Source organism: Mauremys reevesii, unplaced genomic scaffold (assembly GCF_016161935.1).
Source record: "Mauremys reevesii isolate NIE-2019 unplaced genomic scaffold, ASM1616193v1 Contig49, whole genome shotgun sequence".
Taxonomy (NCBI): Eukaryota; Metazoa; Chordata; order Testudines; family Geoemydidae; genus Mauremys; species Mauremys reevesii.
The window spans coordinates 433,529-448,651 of record NW_024100861.1 but is presented as its reverse complement, the minus strand read 5'-3'; the positions used below and the strand labels follow the sequence as shown (position 1 = coordinate 448,651).

The 15,123-nt window shown below is 58.8% G+C and overlaps 1 protein-coding gene across 1 annotated transcript; it reads left to right on the top strand.

Moving 5' to 3' along the window:
• Positions 1-9,869: 9,869 nt before the first annotated feature.
• LOC120394299 (sulfotransferase 2B1-like) lies at positions 9,870-14,535 on the top strand. The gene is made up of 6 exons (XM_039518550.1): positions 9,870-10,341; positions 10,934-11,142; positions 11,409-11,535; positions 12,229-12,323; positions 13,656-13,836; positions 14,261-14,535. Exons 1-6 carry the CDS (start codon positions 10,206-10,208, stop codon positions 14,368-14,370), a joined length of 858 nt encoding a protein of 285 aa, XP_039374484.1. The 5' UTR covers positions 9,870-10,205; the 3' UTR covers positions 14,371-14,535.
• Positions 14,536-15,123: the final 588 nt, after the last annotated feature.

The window sequence follows — 15,123 nt, the reverse complement described above, 5'->3', positions numbered from 1 at the left end:
TTCCGTCCCAAATCCCTCCCAGCGCCATGGGAAATCTTCCCTCTCCAGCGGCTGTCCCAGCCCAAAGGATCCCCAGGACACGACCATAATACAGATGATAAATAATAATCATAATCTGATCCGGTATGGGAATTCCTACATGGTTACTCTAGGCTCCTTGGTGACACCACCCAGCTCTGAGCTGCACAGCCTGCTAGAATCTGGAGAGACGTCTCCCTGAACAGTGGGGACTCAGCAGGAGTGATCCTGAGAACCTCCTACACCAAGGTATTTTAGGGTGAGTGTCCCATGTGAAGAAACGTCCTTTCTGGCTGACGTGGACTATCCTTGTGATATCACCATCTCTGAACGGCAAACGGCTAAAGCTCTTGTTCTGAGGTGATGCTCGGTCAGACTCTAAACAGGCTCCTATTGTTTGTCCACTGGACAGTTCATTGGGTTTTTAAGACTGGGACAGTCAGTCACTAAGAGGAGGAAGCAGAACCCATGGCTCTTATCAGCGTGAGATCGGTGCCTGCCAGAGATGAACAAGGGTAGACAGGGAGAACAGGTTGTCAGGTGTGGATGTGTTTTCAGAAGAGCTCTCGCATGAAAGAGTTGTGCCAACATAGCAATGCCGACGGCGACAGGAAAAGGTGGCGTGTCCAGCGAGGCAAAGAGGGGCCTCAGTAGCTCTTTGTTACACTCAAATTTGGACCTGGTTGTGGGTGGAGAGAGAGAAAACAGAGGCCCAGATTCTCAGGCCTTGTCTATCCAAGAAAAATACACCGACTGACCTATTTGGTGGATTTTAATACGAGTCAGTTCAACCATGAAAACCCCTGAGTGGAGGCTCTTCTTTCCATTCAAATCAGGTTTATGTTACATTATACGTACAATTACTGTACGCATCAAACCTAAAGAGAAGCAGCCAAATTCTCCGCGCAGTAACATTGCTGTCAATATGTAGTCACTTCCCAGAAATAAATATAACGATTCTCAATTTGTGCTGAGTGACCGAGAACAGAACTTTGCCCAGCACGGAGTGAAAAATGAATTCAGGGTAGAGAGATGGTCTCCTGCCTTTATCGACACTTTAAATGCGTCCCACATCTGCAGTTGGCTGCAGAAAGCTTTCCCGTAGTGGTTAAGCACTGGGCTCATGGGGACTGGTTTCTATTATCACCTCTGCCAGAGAATTACTAGGCGATCTTGGGCATGTCACTTCTGGATGGATTGGGTCCATCAAGCCGCCGGGAAGGGACTGGAGTGGGTCGCCCGTATCAGCAGTGGCAGTGGGAGTAGCACACACTACGCTGATGCAGTCAGAGGGCGATTCACCATCTCCAGAGACAATCTCAACAACCTGCTGTATCTGCAAATGACCGGCCTGAGGCCGGAGGACACTGTGCAGGATTCACAGTGTGGGGAAGCCGCTCTGAGCTGAGACGAAAACCTCCTGCTATGTTACTGGCGAAAGTACCAGCCGGTTTGATGCTGACAGTCCGCGCGCTGGGAGCTCACAAGTGAAAGGTCTATATGAGAAAATGAGATCAGTTATGGGAAGGGGTCTAGCACCAACAACCCCTTTTTCTTCTCATTATTATTCCTCTTCCTTGATTTTACTGAAGAGCAAAGAGTTCACAAAAAAAAAGAGGGAAACAGTGAGGTGGCAAAACGGGCAAACGGGAAGAGCTACAAAGGGATCTCACGAAACTGGGAGACTGGGCAACGCAGTGTCAGCTGAAATTCGACGCTGGTAAATGCACATTGGAAAACCTAATCCCAACTATACATAGAAAATGATGGGGTCTAAATTAGTTGTTACCACTCTGGAAAGAGATCGTGGAGCCATTGTGGAGAGTTCTCTGAAAACATCCACTCAATGTGCAGCGGCATCAAAAAAGTGAACACAATGCTGGGACTCATTAAGAAAGGGGCAGATAATAAGACAGAAAATATCATGCTGCCTCGATATAAATCCATGGGACGCCCACATCTTGAACATTGTGTGCAGATGTGGTTGCCACATCTCTAAAAAGATATCTTGGAATTTGGAAAGGATGAGAAAAGGGCAACAAAATGATTAGGGTGTGGAGCATGAATGGGAATGGGAGTGTGAATATCAATCGTCAATAATAATCTCCTGTCTGGCAGAGTCCTTGTAACCCCGACAAGGCTGGCCCAGGATTCCTGGGGGCTCAACCCTCAACCCGCTGTGGTCCCCTAAGACAGGGGCCTGGGTGTCCCCACTCCGGGGGGCTCTCTCTGCACTGGGCACTTCCCTGACCCACTGATCATTACATAGAATTTAAAGCAAATACAAGTTATTTAATCAGCAATTAATTTTAAAAGGAATAAGGAGAAATGGGAAAGGTTAAAGGAAAACACGTCACCCCGCTCCGTGGCAGGGAACATCGCAGTGTCTCTGGAACGTCAGGGCAGTTCACAGTCTGTTCCTTGTAGGTCCCAGGCCTCCTTCTCAGGCCCTGGCTGTGCTGCCGGGATGCTGCGGGTGGGACGCTTGCTCTGGTGGTGGCCACACACCTCCGGGCTTTGGGTGGTGGGACCCTTCTTCCCGGTAAGATCCCCTCCCAGTCTGGCCTGCAAGGACCCTTGGCTGGGGGTGTCTTTCTGCGCTGGGCCCTTTGCCCAGGGTCCCCCCTTGGCTGGCCCCAGTTGCTCACCGCACCTGGCTCCAGACTGCTCCAGCTCCAGCCCCAGCTCTACTGTTCTAGCCCGCCCACTCGGCCTCAGCACTGATGCTGCTGCTCTGCCTCCAGCCCCCTTGGGCGGCTTCCCTGGCCCCTCTGGCCGGCCCGGCTCTGCTCCCCAGCTCAGCTCGGGCCCTGCTCCCTCCTTAGCTCGACCCCACTCTGTCTGACCCAGGCAACTCCAGCTCACAGGGAGGACGGGACCCCCCCGGCCTCCTGACTCCCTGATCAGCCTGCCCGCCCTGCCCATCCCGCTCAGAGGCTGACTGAGGCTGACCTGGAGCACTGGCCTCTCCCCACTCTTTTAGTGCTGGGAGCTGGGCAAGCAAAACACCCCACTGAATGTCAGTAAGGGGACAACAGTCCCCTCCCTCTGGGGCGAGTCAATCAGATCACTGGCAGGAGGAGAGTGTGTCTCGTACAAGGCGGGGCATGCAAATGAGGGAGACGGTTTCCTCTTTAAATCTGTGCCTCTCTCTGCCCAGGCTGCACCTGGAGACCCGATTCGCAGCCTCCTGGGTCTGAGCAGTTACCAGCCAGTCGCCTGAGAACTTTCCGCTCCAGCACCAGGAAAAATGAGATTTTTGCTCCTTTTAAGTTTCGTGGCAGCAGCTTTAGAAGGTACGTTCCTCCCTCTGAATAACTGGCAGAGTTAGAGGAATATTGTGTTATCGCTATTTCTATAGTGATAGTAATGGCCTGTCTTTATTCTCAGGTGTCCGGTCCCAGGGCCAGCTGGTGGAGTCTGTAAGGGTTGTGAAAAGCCCCGCAGACTCTGTCACCGTCACCTGCAAAGCCTCTGGGTTCCCTGAAACCGATTACATGAGCTGGCTCCAACAGGATCCCGGAAAGGGACTAGAATCGGTCAGTGATTCACTGAACGGCCGATTCACCATCTCCAGGGCTAATTTCAAGAATGAGCTGTATCTGCAAATATCCGACCTGCAATCCGAGGATGTCGCTGACTATTTCTGTGCGATAGACACAGTATAACCCCCTTCTCCCGGCAGCCACGCGGGGGCAGCAGTGACAGACACCCCGCTTCAGGCTTAAACAGGAGACCCGGCAACTTTGTGAATATAACTCAAATGTAATACCCTACTGTTACTCACATCTTCTTGTTAACTATTTGAAATGGGCCATGCTGATGATCACTACAAAAGTTTTTTTCTCCTGCTGTTAATAGCTCACCTCAATTGAATTGCCCCCCCACCCCATCCTTTCACATTCTCTCTGAATATATATCTCTCCCTACTGTATTTTCCACTGCATGCATCTGATCAAGTGGGTTTTAGCCCATGAAAGCTTATGCCCAATTAAATGTGTTAATCTCTAAGGTGCCACAAGGACTCCTCATTCTTTCTACCATCAATGTCTCCCTTTCCTTCCCAGAGCCCCCCTGAGCCTGTGGTGCACAGGTCCCTCCCTTTATGGGGGAACCCCAATCCAGAGTGAGTCTGGTTTTGCATCACTCTCCCCGCCGAGACCTGGCACGTTAGCTCTCCCGGGGCCCGTCGTGGTGTCAGACTCACAGGACAGCCCCCGCCAGTGTACAGGAGACAAGCGCATTGCGGGACTGATCCAGTGCCCGTCAGAGTCAATAGGGTTCATCCCCTGCCCTCATTGGGGTTTGCCTCACACCCAATGGATGGAGCAAATTCCTCATGGGGTCAAACCCTCCGCTAGTGCAAAGTCACTGCAACTGCTTTCAGTGTCCGCGAGTTACTCATGACTGACACCAGGGAGGCCTTTCAGCAAACTGGGACCTTTATTGCAATAATGCAGCGGAAGGTGATTGGTTCATTATAACCGATGTGGGGCCCCTCGCCGTGGCGTTGCCCCCCCTTCACAAGCGGTTATTGCCTCTATCCCCACAACCCGGGGAACTATCACAGCCCCTGGTTCAAAGAGGCGGGACTGAGGCAGAGAGATGGAGGCTGGGGTATGGAAAGGAGCCATTCCGCGTCCGGGTGGGGCTGTGGGGCAGAGCTCACCCAGAGCCCGAATAAACCCCACGCCGCTGAGCCTGGGAACGTGGCACCGCTGGGACTTTCCAAAGCGGCTGGTGGATTGTTTCCACCCACCCGCCATTGGGAAATCACTGCCCGGGCTCTGCGCTGGTGTCAGTGGGTGGAGCTGAGACGTCCCAACCCACAATAAAGTTCCACGATGTCATGGAGTCCCCATGGAGATAAAAGTCTTCACTCAGCCCAGGGCTGGCACTCAGGGCATTGAGGGCAGTCGCGTGACTAACGGGGCTGAGTCCGGGTGCAGACTCACCCCTGTGGCACCTCCTGCTAGGCCGCAGCCTGGGGCTTTCCAGGCTGGAGCTCCCCAGCTCCTCTGCCTTTCCCCAGCCCTGCTCCACTCAGGTACCCTGTGTCCAGCTCCCTGCAGCCAGGCCCTTCTCCCTCTACAGGCAGAGGGAGACTGTCTGGGCTCCTGGCTCCCAGCCTTTTTATTCAGGCCAGCTGGGGCCTGATCGGTGCCTGGCCCAGCTGCGGCTGCTTCCCCAATCAGCCCAACTTTCAGAGTTGCAGCCCCCTGCAGGGCTGCTTTTCAACCCCCTCGGGGCAGGAGCGGGAAACCACCGCACCACAGGCTGAATTAATGTTTTGTGGGCCTGGCGCCAAACATATTTGTGGGCCCCGATGGGGGCAATGGAGCCTGGCGTGGGGGGTCGGTCCCCAGAGCGAGGGGCCAGCCAGAGGCAATGGGGCCTGGCATGGCAGGGGCACTGTTTACAAACGGGCAGTTGCCAGATGCACAGTGCCCTGCCTGGCCTTGTGCTGCCAGGTTCCCCTTCCCCTCGGGGACAGGTCCATGGTAAGCCATGCAGCCCCACCCCCCTCTGACCAACACTGGCACACCCCTCTCCCCCGATTCCCTATGGCCAGAGCCCCCCCTGAGCTGCTATGCCCAGCACCTCTCTTCACCCATCCTACAAATGCACAGCACCTTGCACAACACCCCCCTCGCCCAGCACCCCCCTGCCCACAGCCCCACCACCCGGGCCGCCCGTAGGATTTATGGGGCCCTGCACAGTATTATTAATCTGGGGCCCCTATGCCCACGTTGGGGCACAGCCAGCACCCCGGCCCACAGAGCCCCAGAAGAGCCCCCCCAACGCTGACACACACTGAGCTTCGCATGCAGCAGACGCTGCCGCAGCCGGGGCTTGCAGCCCGGTGGGGGAGAGAGGAGGCACCAAAGGACACTGAGCCACCCGGCCTCCCTCACGGCGGCGGAGAGTCACAGTTCACCACAGAGCCCCATGTACCCTCTCCCTCAGGCACAATGCGCCTCCCTAAGGACGGCCCTGCCCACCGCAACTGCCCAGCACCCCGCACAGAAGCTCCATTCCCTAGTGCCCAACACACATAAATCTTCCCCGTCACCTCAGCCCAGCACCCCCCAGAGACCCACTCCCCACCCCGGCCTCCTGGCCGCACTCACCGGCCCTGCTGGGAGGTGACTGTGTCCGACAGGCTGAGCCGGCAGCGCAGCCAGGGCTAGTCCCGGGGCGGGGAATCGCTCCGGCCCCTCGGGAGTGCCGCGATCAGCCAGGCCAGGGCCTGCTCCGCCCGGGCTCCCTCAGGCCCCTCTTGCCTGCAGGGGCCCAGCCAAGCACCCCCACAGTCACCCCCCCACACACACATCTGGCTCAGACTGGCCAGGCTTCTGCGCCAGGCAGCTCAGCTCTGGGGTCCAGCCAGGGGCAGAGAGGAGCAGGGAGTGGGGCCAGGGGGTGGAGAGGAGCCCTCGGCCTGAGGAGCAAGTGGTGGGTGCGGGGAGCCAGCGGGGTCTCGGGGTGCAGGGCAAGCGGAGCAGGCTGGGGCCCCTCTGAGCATGGGCCTGGCTCCATGGAGCCACTGGTGCCATTGTAAACCCGGCCCTGGTGACTAAGGGTTGTAGAAAGGAACACGACAGGATTCATTGGGATGGCTCAGGGAGAGGCGGTGCTGAGGGAGAAGCAGAGGCATGTTCGTGGGGGGTAACGGGGGCACTAGGGTCACACAACGCAGGTCCCACTGAATGAGATTTGGCCCAGGACTAAAATGCTGGTCTGTAGCATTCTCTGGTGTTCGCGTCCCTGCTGAGATTCTAGGCTCAGTGTCGACATCTAACAGCCTCACAGATTTTCTTTTGGCAATAAAGGGATTTTCTCCCCGTGACGCTCTCATTTGAAATAATTGGCAGTGGCTCTGTGTTGGGGATGGTCGGTCTGAGCAGCAGCCCTTGTGCTTCGGATGGGGTGGCCACCTGGTGGCTAGAAGGGAACAAATTCCAGTGTCCCAGAGTCTGATCCTGCAGCTTCCCCCGCCCATGTGAGGGGACGTGAGGCTCAAAGCCCAGCCCACAGAGCAGTTCAAGGACAAGAGCTGGACCAGATGAGCAGAGGGCCGGGGAGTCAGGACTCCTGGGTTCTACCCTGGAACTCTGAGGGGAAAGGGGTCTAGTGGTGGTGGGGGGCTGGTGGGAGTCAGGAGCACCCGATGAAACTACTGAGCAGCAGCCACAAGGACCGTGGGAGCCCAGACTGTCTCTCCAGCAGGCAGCCGCGGTGACACTGGGTCCGTGTTCCCCTGTGCCAGTGCTCAGAGCGAGGTTGCTTTATCCTGCAGTGGTGGGTATGGCTGGCGGTTTTGCTTTCTCATGCAGTGGGCCACACATAATGCAGTTGAATAGTGAGGGTGGTTTGCTCTTCTGTTCCCCTGTCTTCGGTGGCACTTGGAGCACATTGTAGGCAGCCGTTAGCTCAGTCTTCATGCCTGTGTGCGGTGGGAAAGGAAGCTGACTTGTCCGAACGCCAGGCAATGGCAGCGCTGGGAACCAAATCCTTTCTACCCACTTCCCCTGCTCGAACCCTGCAGACCCAAATCCCCTCCTCCAGCTGCCGATGGGACCCAGGAGTCCCGACTCTAAGGAGGAGACACAACTTCCCTCCCAGTACTGAAATGAAATGGAGATATCCTATCTCCTAGAACTGGAAGAGACCTTGAAAGGTCATCGAGTCCAGCCCCCTGCCTTCGCTAGCAGGACCAAGTACTGATTTTGCCCCAGATCCCCCTCAAGGATTGAACTCACAACCCTGGGTTTAGCAGGACAATGCTCAAAGCACTGAGCTATCTATCCCCCAATAATGAGTTGTATGTGTAACGTAGGAGGCCCTCCACTCAAAGCATAACAGATGACCCAAACCCAACCTGCTCGGACCCATCACTATGAGGAGTCTGACACACAGATTGGAAAATACTTGCAGTATGTCGGTACGAGGGAAGGTGCAGGGCACCCAGGGAGCAGTGGGCAGATGGAGCACTGACACATGGCATCTTGATACCTGGCGCTATCAGGAAATGTGCCGCCATACATCCGATGCTTTTCCCGGGACACCTGGGAAGGTGGGTCCCAGAAGAAAAGAGGTGGTGTGTTAGGAGTATTAGTGTCAATGTAGGATCCAGGCCTGTAGTTCCGCCTGAGATAGGACTTTGAGTTCGGCTCGCCTGGTGGGTTCTGGATCTACAGTTCAACTAATACGTGTGAACAAAGACAGACACTGTAACTGCAGCTTTTGCCTAAACCCGCTGGGTTTGTGAGTATAATGGGACTAGATAAGAGCAGTTAAAGTGTTACTGGGCATGGGGGGAGGGTAATATACAAGCCCACACTTGAAGGCTGCCTCAACTCCTTGCCCCTCCCAGGGGGTACCAAAGGGGTGGGACGAAGACCCCAACTCACGACCCTCCAAAACGGAACATGACCATAGGCTGTAAGGGGTGGGAGTAGGGCCGTGCCTTGCAGGTATATTTGGGCCTACTAAGAAGGAGGAGGTGGGAAATGGGGAGCGGGGACACAGGCGCTGTCAGAGCTGGGAACTAACCCCAGTAACCGTGGCATTGCCTGCACTTCAGACTTCTGGTCTTCTGCTTTCTGTCTGCGCGACAGGAACCGAGGGAGGGGTGAAGGGGAAGCCCTCTAACAGCCCCTCCCAGAGCTGCAGCTAGAACCCAGGAGTCCTGGGTCCCCTCCTGGGTTCTCTGGGCTGCACTGTGCTGCCCCTGAGTCTATAACTCCGTGTCTCCATCCTGCACAGCCCAGACCACATCAGGCCAAGGCTGGGCTGGGATCCAGGCAGCGGTGCTGGAACAATGTGTATAGGGGAGCTGAGAGCCACTGTAAACCCTGGATATAAAGGAAACCACTTCAAGCTGCACCCCCCTGTACTGCTAGTGCCAGCACCTATGGGTCCAGGGCAGAGTTAAGGGGATTTCAGACAGCACCTTCACTCTGCATTGCCAGGGGAGTCAGTGCTCAGCCCCGTGACTGGGTCCCAGCTCAGCTTGATCCTTGACCTGGGGATTCACGAGGCTCTGGGGGTGATGCCCAGTCTAGTACTTGGTGTAGGAGCCGTTTCCCCAGCACAGGGAACCCAGAGGGTCTGATTCCACCCAGCCGAGCGGGAGCTGGGGTGGGTCTGGCCCTGCTTTAACCCTTTGAGTTCTCAGCACGGCCTTCAGATGGGCAGCTCTCAGCCCTGGGGAGAGGGGGGATGGATGGGCCCAGCCATGGGCAGTGGAGTGGCTGTGGGGGCAGGGAGGGTGGGGTAAGACACACAGGGGTGCAAGAGGGGGAGTGGCCCCAGTAACTCCTGTGGAGACACGTACACACAATCCCACACACAGACCTACACAATCCCACACACAGACCTACACACACTCTCTCCCTATGCCCTGGGACGGTGCCCACGTTCCCAGTCTCTCCCTGCCTAGAGACCACGGACAATTCCCTTCACCGCAGGGAGATCTCAGCAGCCACCAGCAGGGGCTTAACCACCCACACCACCTCCAAGCCTAGTAACCATGCCCCACTGCCATGAAAGCACATAGACCAGTGACCCTCCCGGTGGGGGGGGGGGGCAGGATCTGCCGCACCCCTGCCCCCTCCACTCCCACACAAGACCCTGGGCACAGCGGGGAAGGGACCTGCCAGGAACAGGCAGCCCAGCGTCATGAGCTGCTGCGACAGTGCAGGGCCCTGGGGGGTTAAAGGCACCGGCTCCTCCCAGGTCCAAGGGTCGGTGTGCCTGGCAGGGCCTCCAAATGGCGCTGGCTTGGCCCGGGTCCAAGGGTTGCTGAGGGGGGAGGGGGCAGCAGAGGGCCTGGCCGTGTTACACAACCCCACAGAGGGCTCTCACCCCAGGCACGGGACTGTTCTCCCAGCTGCAGACACCAGCGCAGGCCCTTGAGTTGTTCCGGGAGCGCGCCAAGGAATAGCTCGACTGGTGCCAAGGTGCAGCTGGCTCTGGGGTGGGAGAGCCAAGTAACAGCCTCACCCTGCTCCCTGCAGATTGAGCCTCCCATTGCCAGGCTGAGGCGCTGGAGACCCCTGACTTTCAGGAGAGAGGACCCCCCACACCGCTCCCTGCAGCACAGCTCCCCACAGCACAGCTCCCCGAGTAGCGCACAGGGACCCACACTGACGCCGGGAGTCTGTCTCTGTCCCAGCCCTGCCATGGCGCGTGAATACTTCACCCACAAGGGAGTGCTGTTCCCATGCCTGGATTATTCCCCCGAGAAGCTGAGCTACGTGGAGAACGAATTCCAGGTGCGGGACGACGACGTCTTCAACATCACCTACCCCAAGTCAGGTAGGGGAGAGCGGGTGTGTGTGTGTGTGTGTGTAGGGGGCTCCTGACACACACAGGGACATTAGATGGAAATACCAAACCCGTCACATGACCTGATTTCCTAGACGCCAGACTCCGGGCACCCCCCCCCTCGCCCAGAGTGAGACAAAGCAGGCTGCTCCCTGGGGCCCAACTCGCCCACCTGGTGCTGGGCTGGCTCTCTGCAGACCCACTCTGATCACAGGCTTCCCCCAGAGCCACCGGCAGGGCCAGGAGACCCCTGGCACAGCAAAGTGAGAGCTTCTGATTTTAGCGTTGGGGGGAGGGATAGCTCAATGGTTGGAGCACTGGCCTGCTAAACCCAGAGTTGCGAGTTCAATCCTTGAGGGGGCCATTTAGGGAACTGAGGTTAAAATCTGCCTGGGGATTGGTCCTGCTTTGAGCAGGGGGTTGGACTAGATACCTCCTGAGGTCCCTTCCAACCCTCATCTTCTATGGTTCTATGAATGCACCTCGGGGGCTGGGGGCCAGGTTCTCTCCCTGGCTCTGGGAGCAGAGGGGGACCTAGCAGGTTGAGGGGTTGTTTCAGGCCCATTAACCCTTTCATCCCCAGGCACTAACTGGATGCTGGAGATTCTGAGTCTGATCCGTTGTGGCGGGGACCCCGGCTGGGTGCGCAGCGTGCTGAACTGGGAGCGGGCGCCCTGGGTGGAGAACCACCGGGGGCTGGAGGCTGCCCTGAAATACCCCCCGCCCCGGCTGCTCTGCTCCCACCTCCCCGTCCAGCTCTTCCCCAAGTCCCTGCAGCGCTCCAAGGCCAAGGTGAGAGGCGGGAGAGCAGGGGCTGCGGGTCGGGATTGAGGGGCACCGACAGGGCTGTGTGTCGGGAGGGGGGTGAATCCAGGGCTGCTGCTGGGTGTGAGTTACAGCAATGTGGGCGTGCGAAGGAGCTGGCAGCGGGGTGCGGCGAATCCTTCTCCCTCCAGTGAGGGTGGGGAGGTGACGGCCCGGGGTGGGTGGCTAATTGCTGGGTTCACTTGGCATCCCCCTCCCCTGATTGGTAGTGACCCCCTCTCTCCTCCCCCCAGATCATCTACACCCTGCGCTGCCCCAAGGATGTCCTGGTCTCGATGTACCACTTCTCCAAGCTGCTGCGCCTCTTCAAGGACCCTGGCTCACTGGACTCCTTCCTCGAGAACTTCCTGAGCGGGAACTGTGAGCAGCACCCCGGGGTCCTCGGGCGCCCTGCTGCAGCTAGGGATACGCAGGCAGCCTCCTCCCGCCCGATGCCTGGGCTCCCAGCCACTCGCTGATGGGATCCAGTTTGTGCATTCCCAGCCAGCTCTGAGCTGCCCTTTGCCCAGGGCCCAGCACAGCTTAATAGGCTGCTGCACGGCCGTCCGGCTGCACACCATGGAGGGAACTTAGGTGGAGGTAGTGCTTAAGTTGTGCCAGGGCCCTGGCACCTCCGGGCCTGGCAGTTCAGAGCCTGGCACTGGTGGGCCTGGCACTTCAGGGCCCCGGCACCTCCGGGCCTGGCAGTTCAGAGCCCGGCACCAGTAGGCCTGGCAGTTCAGAGCCTGGCACCGGTGGGCCTGGCACTTCAGGGCTCTGGCACCTCCGGGCTTGGCAGTTCAGAGCCCGGCACCAGTGGGCCTGGCAGTTCAGGGCCCTGGCACCTCTGGGCCTGGCAGTTCAGAGCCCTGGCACCTCCGGTCCTGGCAGTTCAGAGCCCGGCACTGGTGGGTCTGGCAGTTCAGAGCCCGGCACCTCCGGGCTGGCTGCATCAGTTACGAATGTAAAAAAATTGCTTGAGCCCTGGCACCACTTTAATTATAAATTAAACAGCGGGTGGAGGGGCCGGGTGGTGCCAGCTCTGGGGTCACTGTGCCGCTCTCCCCTGCACAGTGGCCTACGGCTCCTGGTTCGACCACGTCACCGGCTGGATGGGGCTGAAGGGCAGCGAGAACTTCTTCTCCATCACCTATGAGGAGCTGCAGCAGGTAGAGAACCCCTCCCCCCCTTGGGCCACACCCACATAACCCCACCCCCTGGTGACACCCTCACGTAGCCCCCTGAGCCTCCCCACACGTAACCCGCCCCCGAGGCATCCCCACACATAATCCCTCCCTGAGCCACCCCACACATAACCCCTCCCTAGTGCCACCCCACACGTAACCCCGCCCGAGCCACCCCACACGTAACCCCGCCCCTGAGCCATCCCCACACGTAACCCGCCCCTGAGGCATCCCCACACATAATCCCTCCTGAGCCACCCCCACACATAACCCCTCCCCTAGTGCCACCCCACACGTAACCTCGCCCTGAGGCACCCCACACGTAACCCTCCCTGAGCCACCCCACACCTAACCCCGCCCCTGAGCCACCCCACACATAACCCCGCCTCTGAGCCATCCCCACACGTAACCCCACCCCTAGAGCCACCCCACATGTAACCCTTACCCTGAGCCATCCCCACACGTAACCCCCCCCAGAGCCACCCCACACGTAACCCCGCCCCTGAGCCATCCCCCCCCGTAACCCGCCCCTGCCGCACCCCCACACGTAGCCCTGCCCCTGAGCCACCCCCACACGTAACCCCGCCCCTGAGGCACCCCACACGTAACCCCTCCCTGAGCCACCCCACACCTAACTCCGCCCCTGAGCCACCCCACACGTAACCCCACCCCTAGAGCCACCCTCACATGTAACCTGTCCCCTAGAGCCACCCCCACACGTAACCCTCCCCTGAGCCACCCCACACATAATCCCTCCCTGAGCCACCCCCACACATAACCCCTCCCTAGTGCCACCCCACACGTAACCCCGCCCTGAGGCACCCCCACACATAATCCCTCCCCTGAGCCACCCCCACACCAAACCCCGCCCCTGAGCCACCCCCACACATAACCCCGCCTCTGAGCCATCCCCACACGTAACCCCACCCCTAGAGCCACCCCCACATGTAACCCTTACCCTGAGCCATCCCCACACGTAACCCGCCCCTGAGCCACCCCCACACGTAGCCCGCCCCAGGACCCCAGCCAGGTGGTGTTCTAGGGTGTTGCCAGCCCCAGCTCCCCAGGCCTCGGCGCCCATGTCCTGGGTGTTGGCTCCTCCTGGCTTTTGCATTCCTCTGCCCCTGGCCTGGAACAGGGTCTGACCTCAGGTGGCCAAAGTGGCTCATGGCCAAGGCCCTCTGCCCTTGAAGGCGTCTCTTCCTCAGCGCCCAGTGGGGAGCAGGACCCTGCGGGGGGAGGGAACTGAGGCACACGTGGGCCGTAAAATTGTCACCCTAGAATCACCCTCTTCATGGCAGCGGGTGTCTCCCCCAGGATCTGCGGGGCAGCGTGCGCAGAATCTGCCACTTCCTGGGGAAGGAGCTGAGTGAGGAGCAAGTGGCCGCGGTGGTGGAGAACGCCTCCTTCCAGAGCATGAAGGGGAACAAAATGTCCAACTACTCGCAGCTGTCGGACGAGTACATGGACCACCAGAAGGGGGAGTTCCTGAGGAAAGGTGAGTCCAGGCCTGGGCTAGCCGGGGGCTGTGGGTTGGGGCTGAGGGGCACCAGCAGAGCTGGTGGGGGCAGGGCGGGGGGGCAGGGGCTGTGGGTAGGGAGTGAGGGGCATGGCAGAGCTATGGGGCAGGGCTGGGGGCAGGAGCTGTGGGTTGGGAGTGAGGGGCACCAGCAGAGCTGCGGGGCAGGGCTGGGGGCCGGGGCTGTGGGTTGGGAGTGAGGGGCACCAGCAGAGCTTGTGGGGGCAGAGGCTGTGGGTTGGGATTGAGGGGCACCAGCAGAGCTGCGGGGGCTGGGCTGGGGGGCAGGGGCTGTGGGTTGGGAGTGAGGGGCATGGCAGAGCTTGCGGGGGCAGGGCTGGGGGGCAGGGGCTGTGGGTAGGGAGTGAGGGGCACCCTAGACCATATCCCCTGTGGCGTGCAGGGATCTGCGGTGACTGGAGGAACCATCTCTCGGAGGCACAGAGCCAGCGATTCGACACCGTTTACCGGGAGCGGATGCAGGGTCTGGGCATGACCTTCCCCTGGGACTGACGGCCTCGCGCCCGCCACATCTGCACCTGCAATACACCGGCCCTGTGCCACCCACATGCTGCTACTCTTACTGTGCCCTGGGAGATGCCCCCTGGGGCAGCCTCACTAGAGCATCAGCAATAGGCAGAGCTGGGCTGGGGCACGTGTCCGGCAGAGGTCAGTGAGGACGCGCATGGCAGGGCTCAGCTGAGGTGTATTTAAAATCTGTCCATTGCAGCGTTTTCCTGGCCCTGCTTGCAGGCAGGGGGCTCTGCAGGGCAGTGTGAAAGTCTGCACAGAGCCAGCCTGGAACATGACGCGGGAGATGGGCTTCTGTGCAGGGAGCAGCCTGCTCTGTCTCTCTCGGGTTTGGGTTCCTGTGCGTCAGGGCTCTGGATTCGAAGAAGTAAAATCAGGTGATGTGGCAACCTTCCAGCAAGAGGATTTGGTTTTTTAATCTAACTTCTCTGGGTTTGCCATGAACAGAACATGATCCCATCCAGCAGGGAGCAGCAGGAACAAACACATGCACGCACGCGCACACACACACACTCTCTCTCTCCCCCCATACCACCTGCCCCCATTCCAAAGGTTGTGATTGCGGGTGACCCAGTTCCCAGGTAGATCCCTGCAATACCCCCCGGGGCCAGGATGCTGTCATACCATATGACACAATTCTCATAACTTCACATGCATTAATGATACACATCTATGGATAGAAAAATAACTTTCAGCAGATCATGCCCTTTCCCCTGATGCCTCACACGGCCTGCT

What these genes read in the sequence shown, in the direction of transcription:
- LOC120394299 (XM_039518550.1), top strand. Translation starts at nt 10,206, where the DNA reads ATGGCGCGTGAATACTTCACCCACAAGGGAGTGCTGTTCCCATGCCTG. An exon ending in TGCAGCGCTCCAAGGCCAAG is followed by an intron (nt 11,143 to 11,408) that starts GTGAGAGGCGGG and finishes TCCTCCCCCCAG; the next exon opens with ATCATCTACACCCTGCGCTG. An exon ending in CCTATGAGGAGCTGCAGCAG is followed by an intron (nt 12,324 to 13,655) that starts GTAGAGAACCCC and finishes TGTCTCCCCCAG; the next exon opens with GATCTGCGGGGCAGCGTGCG.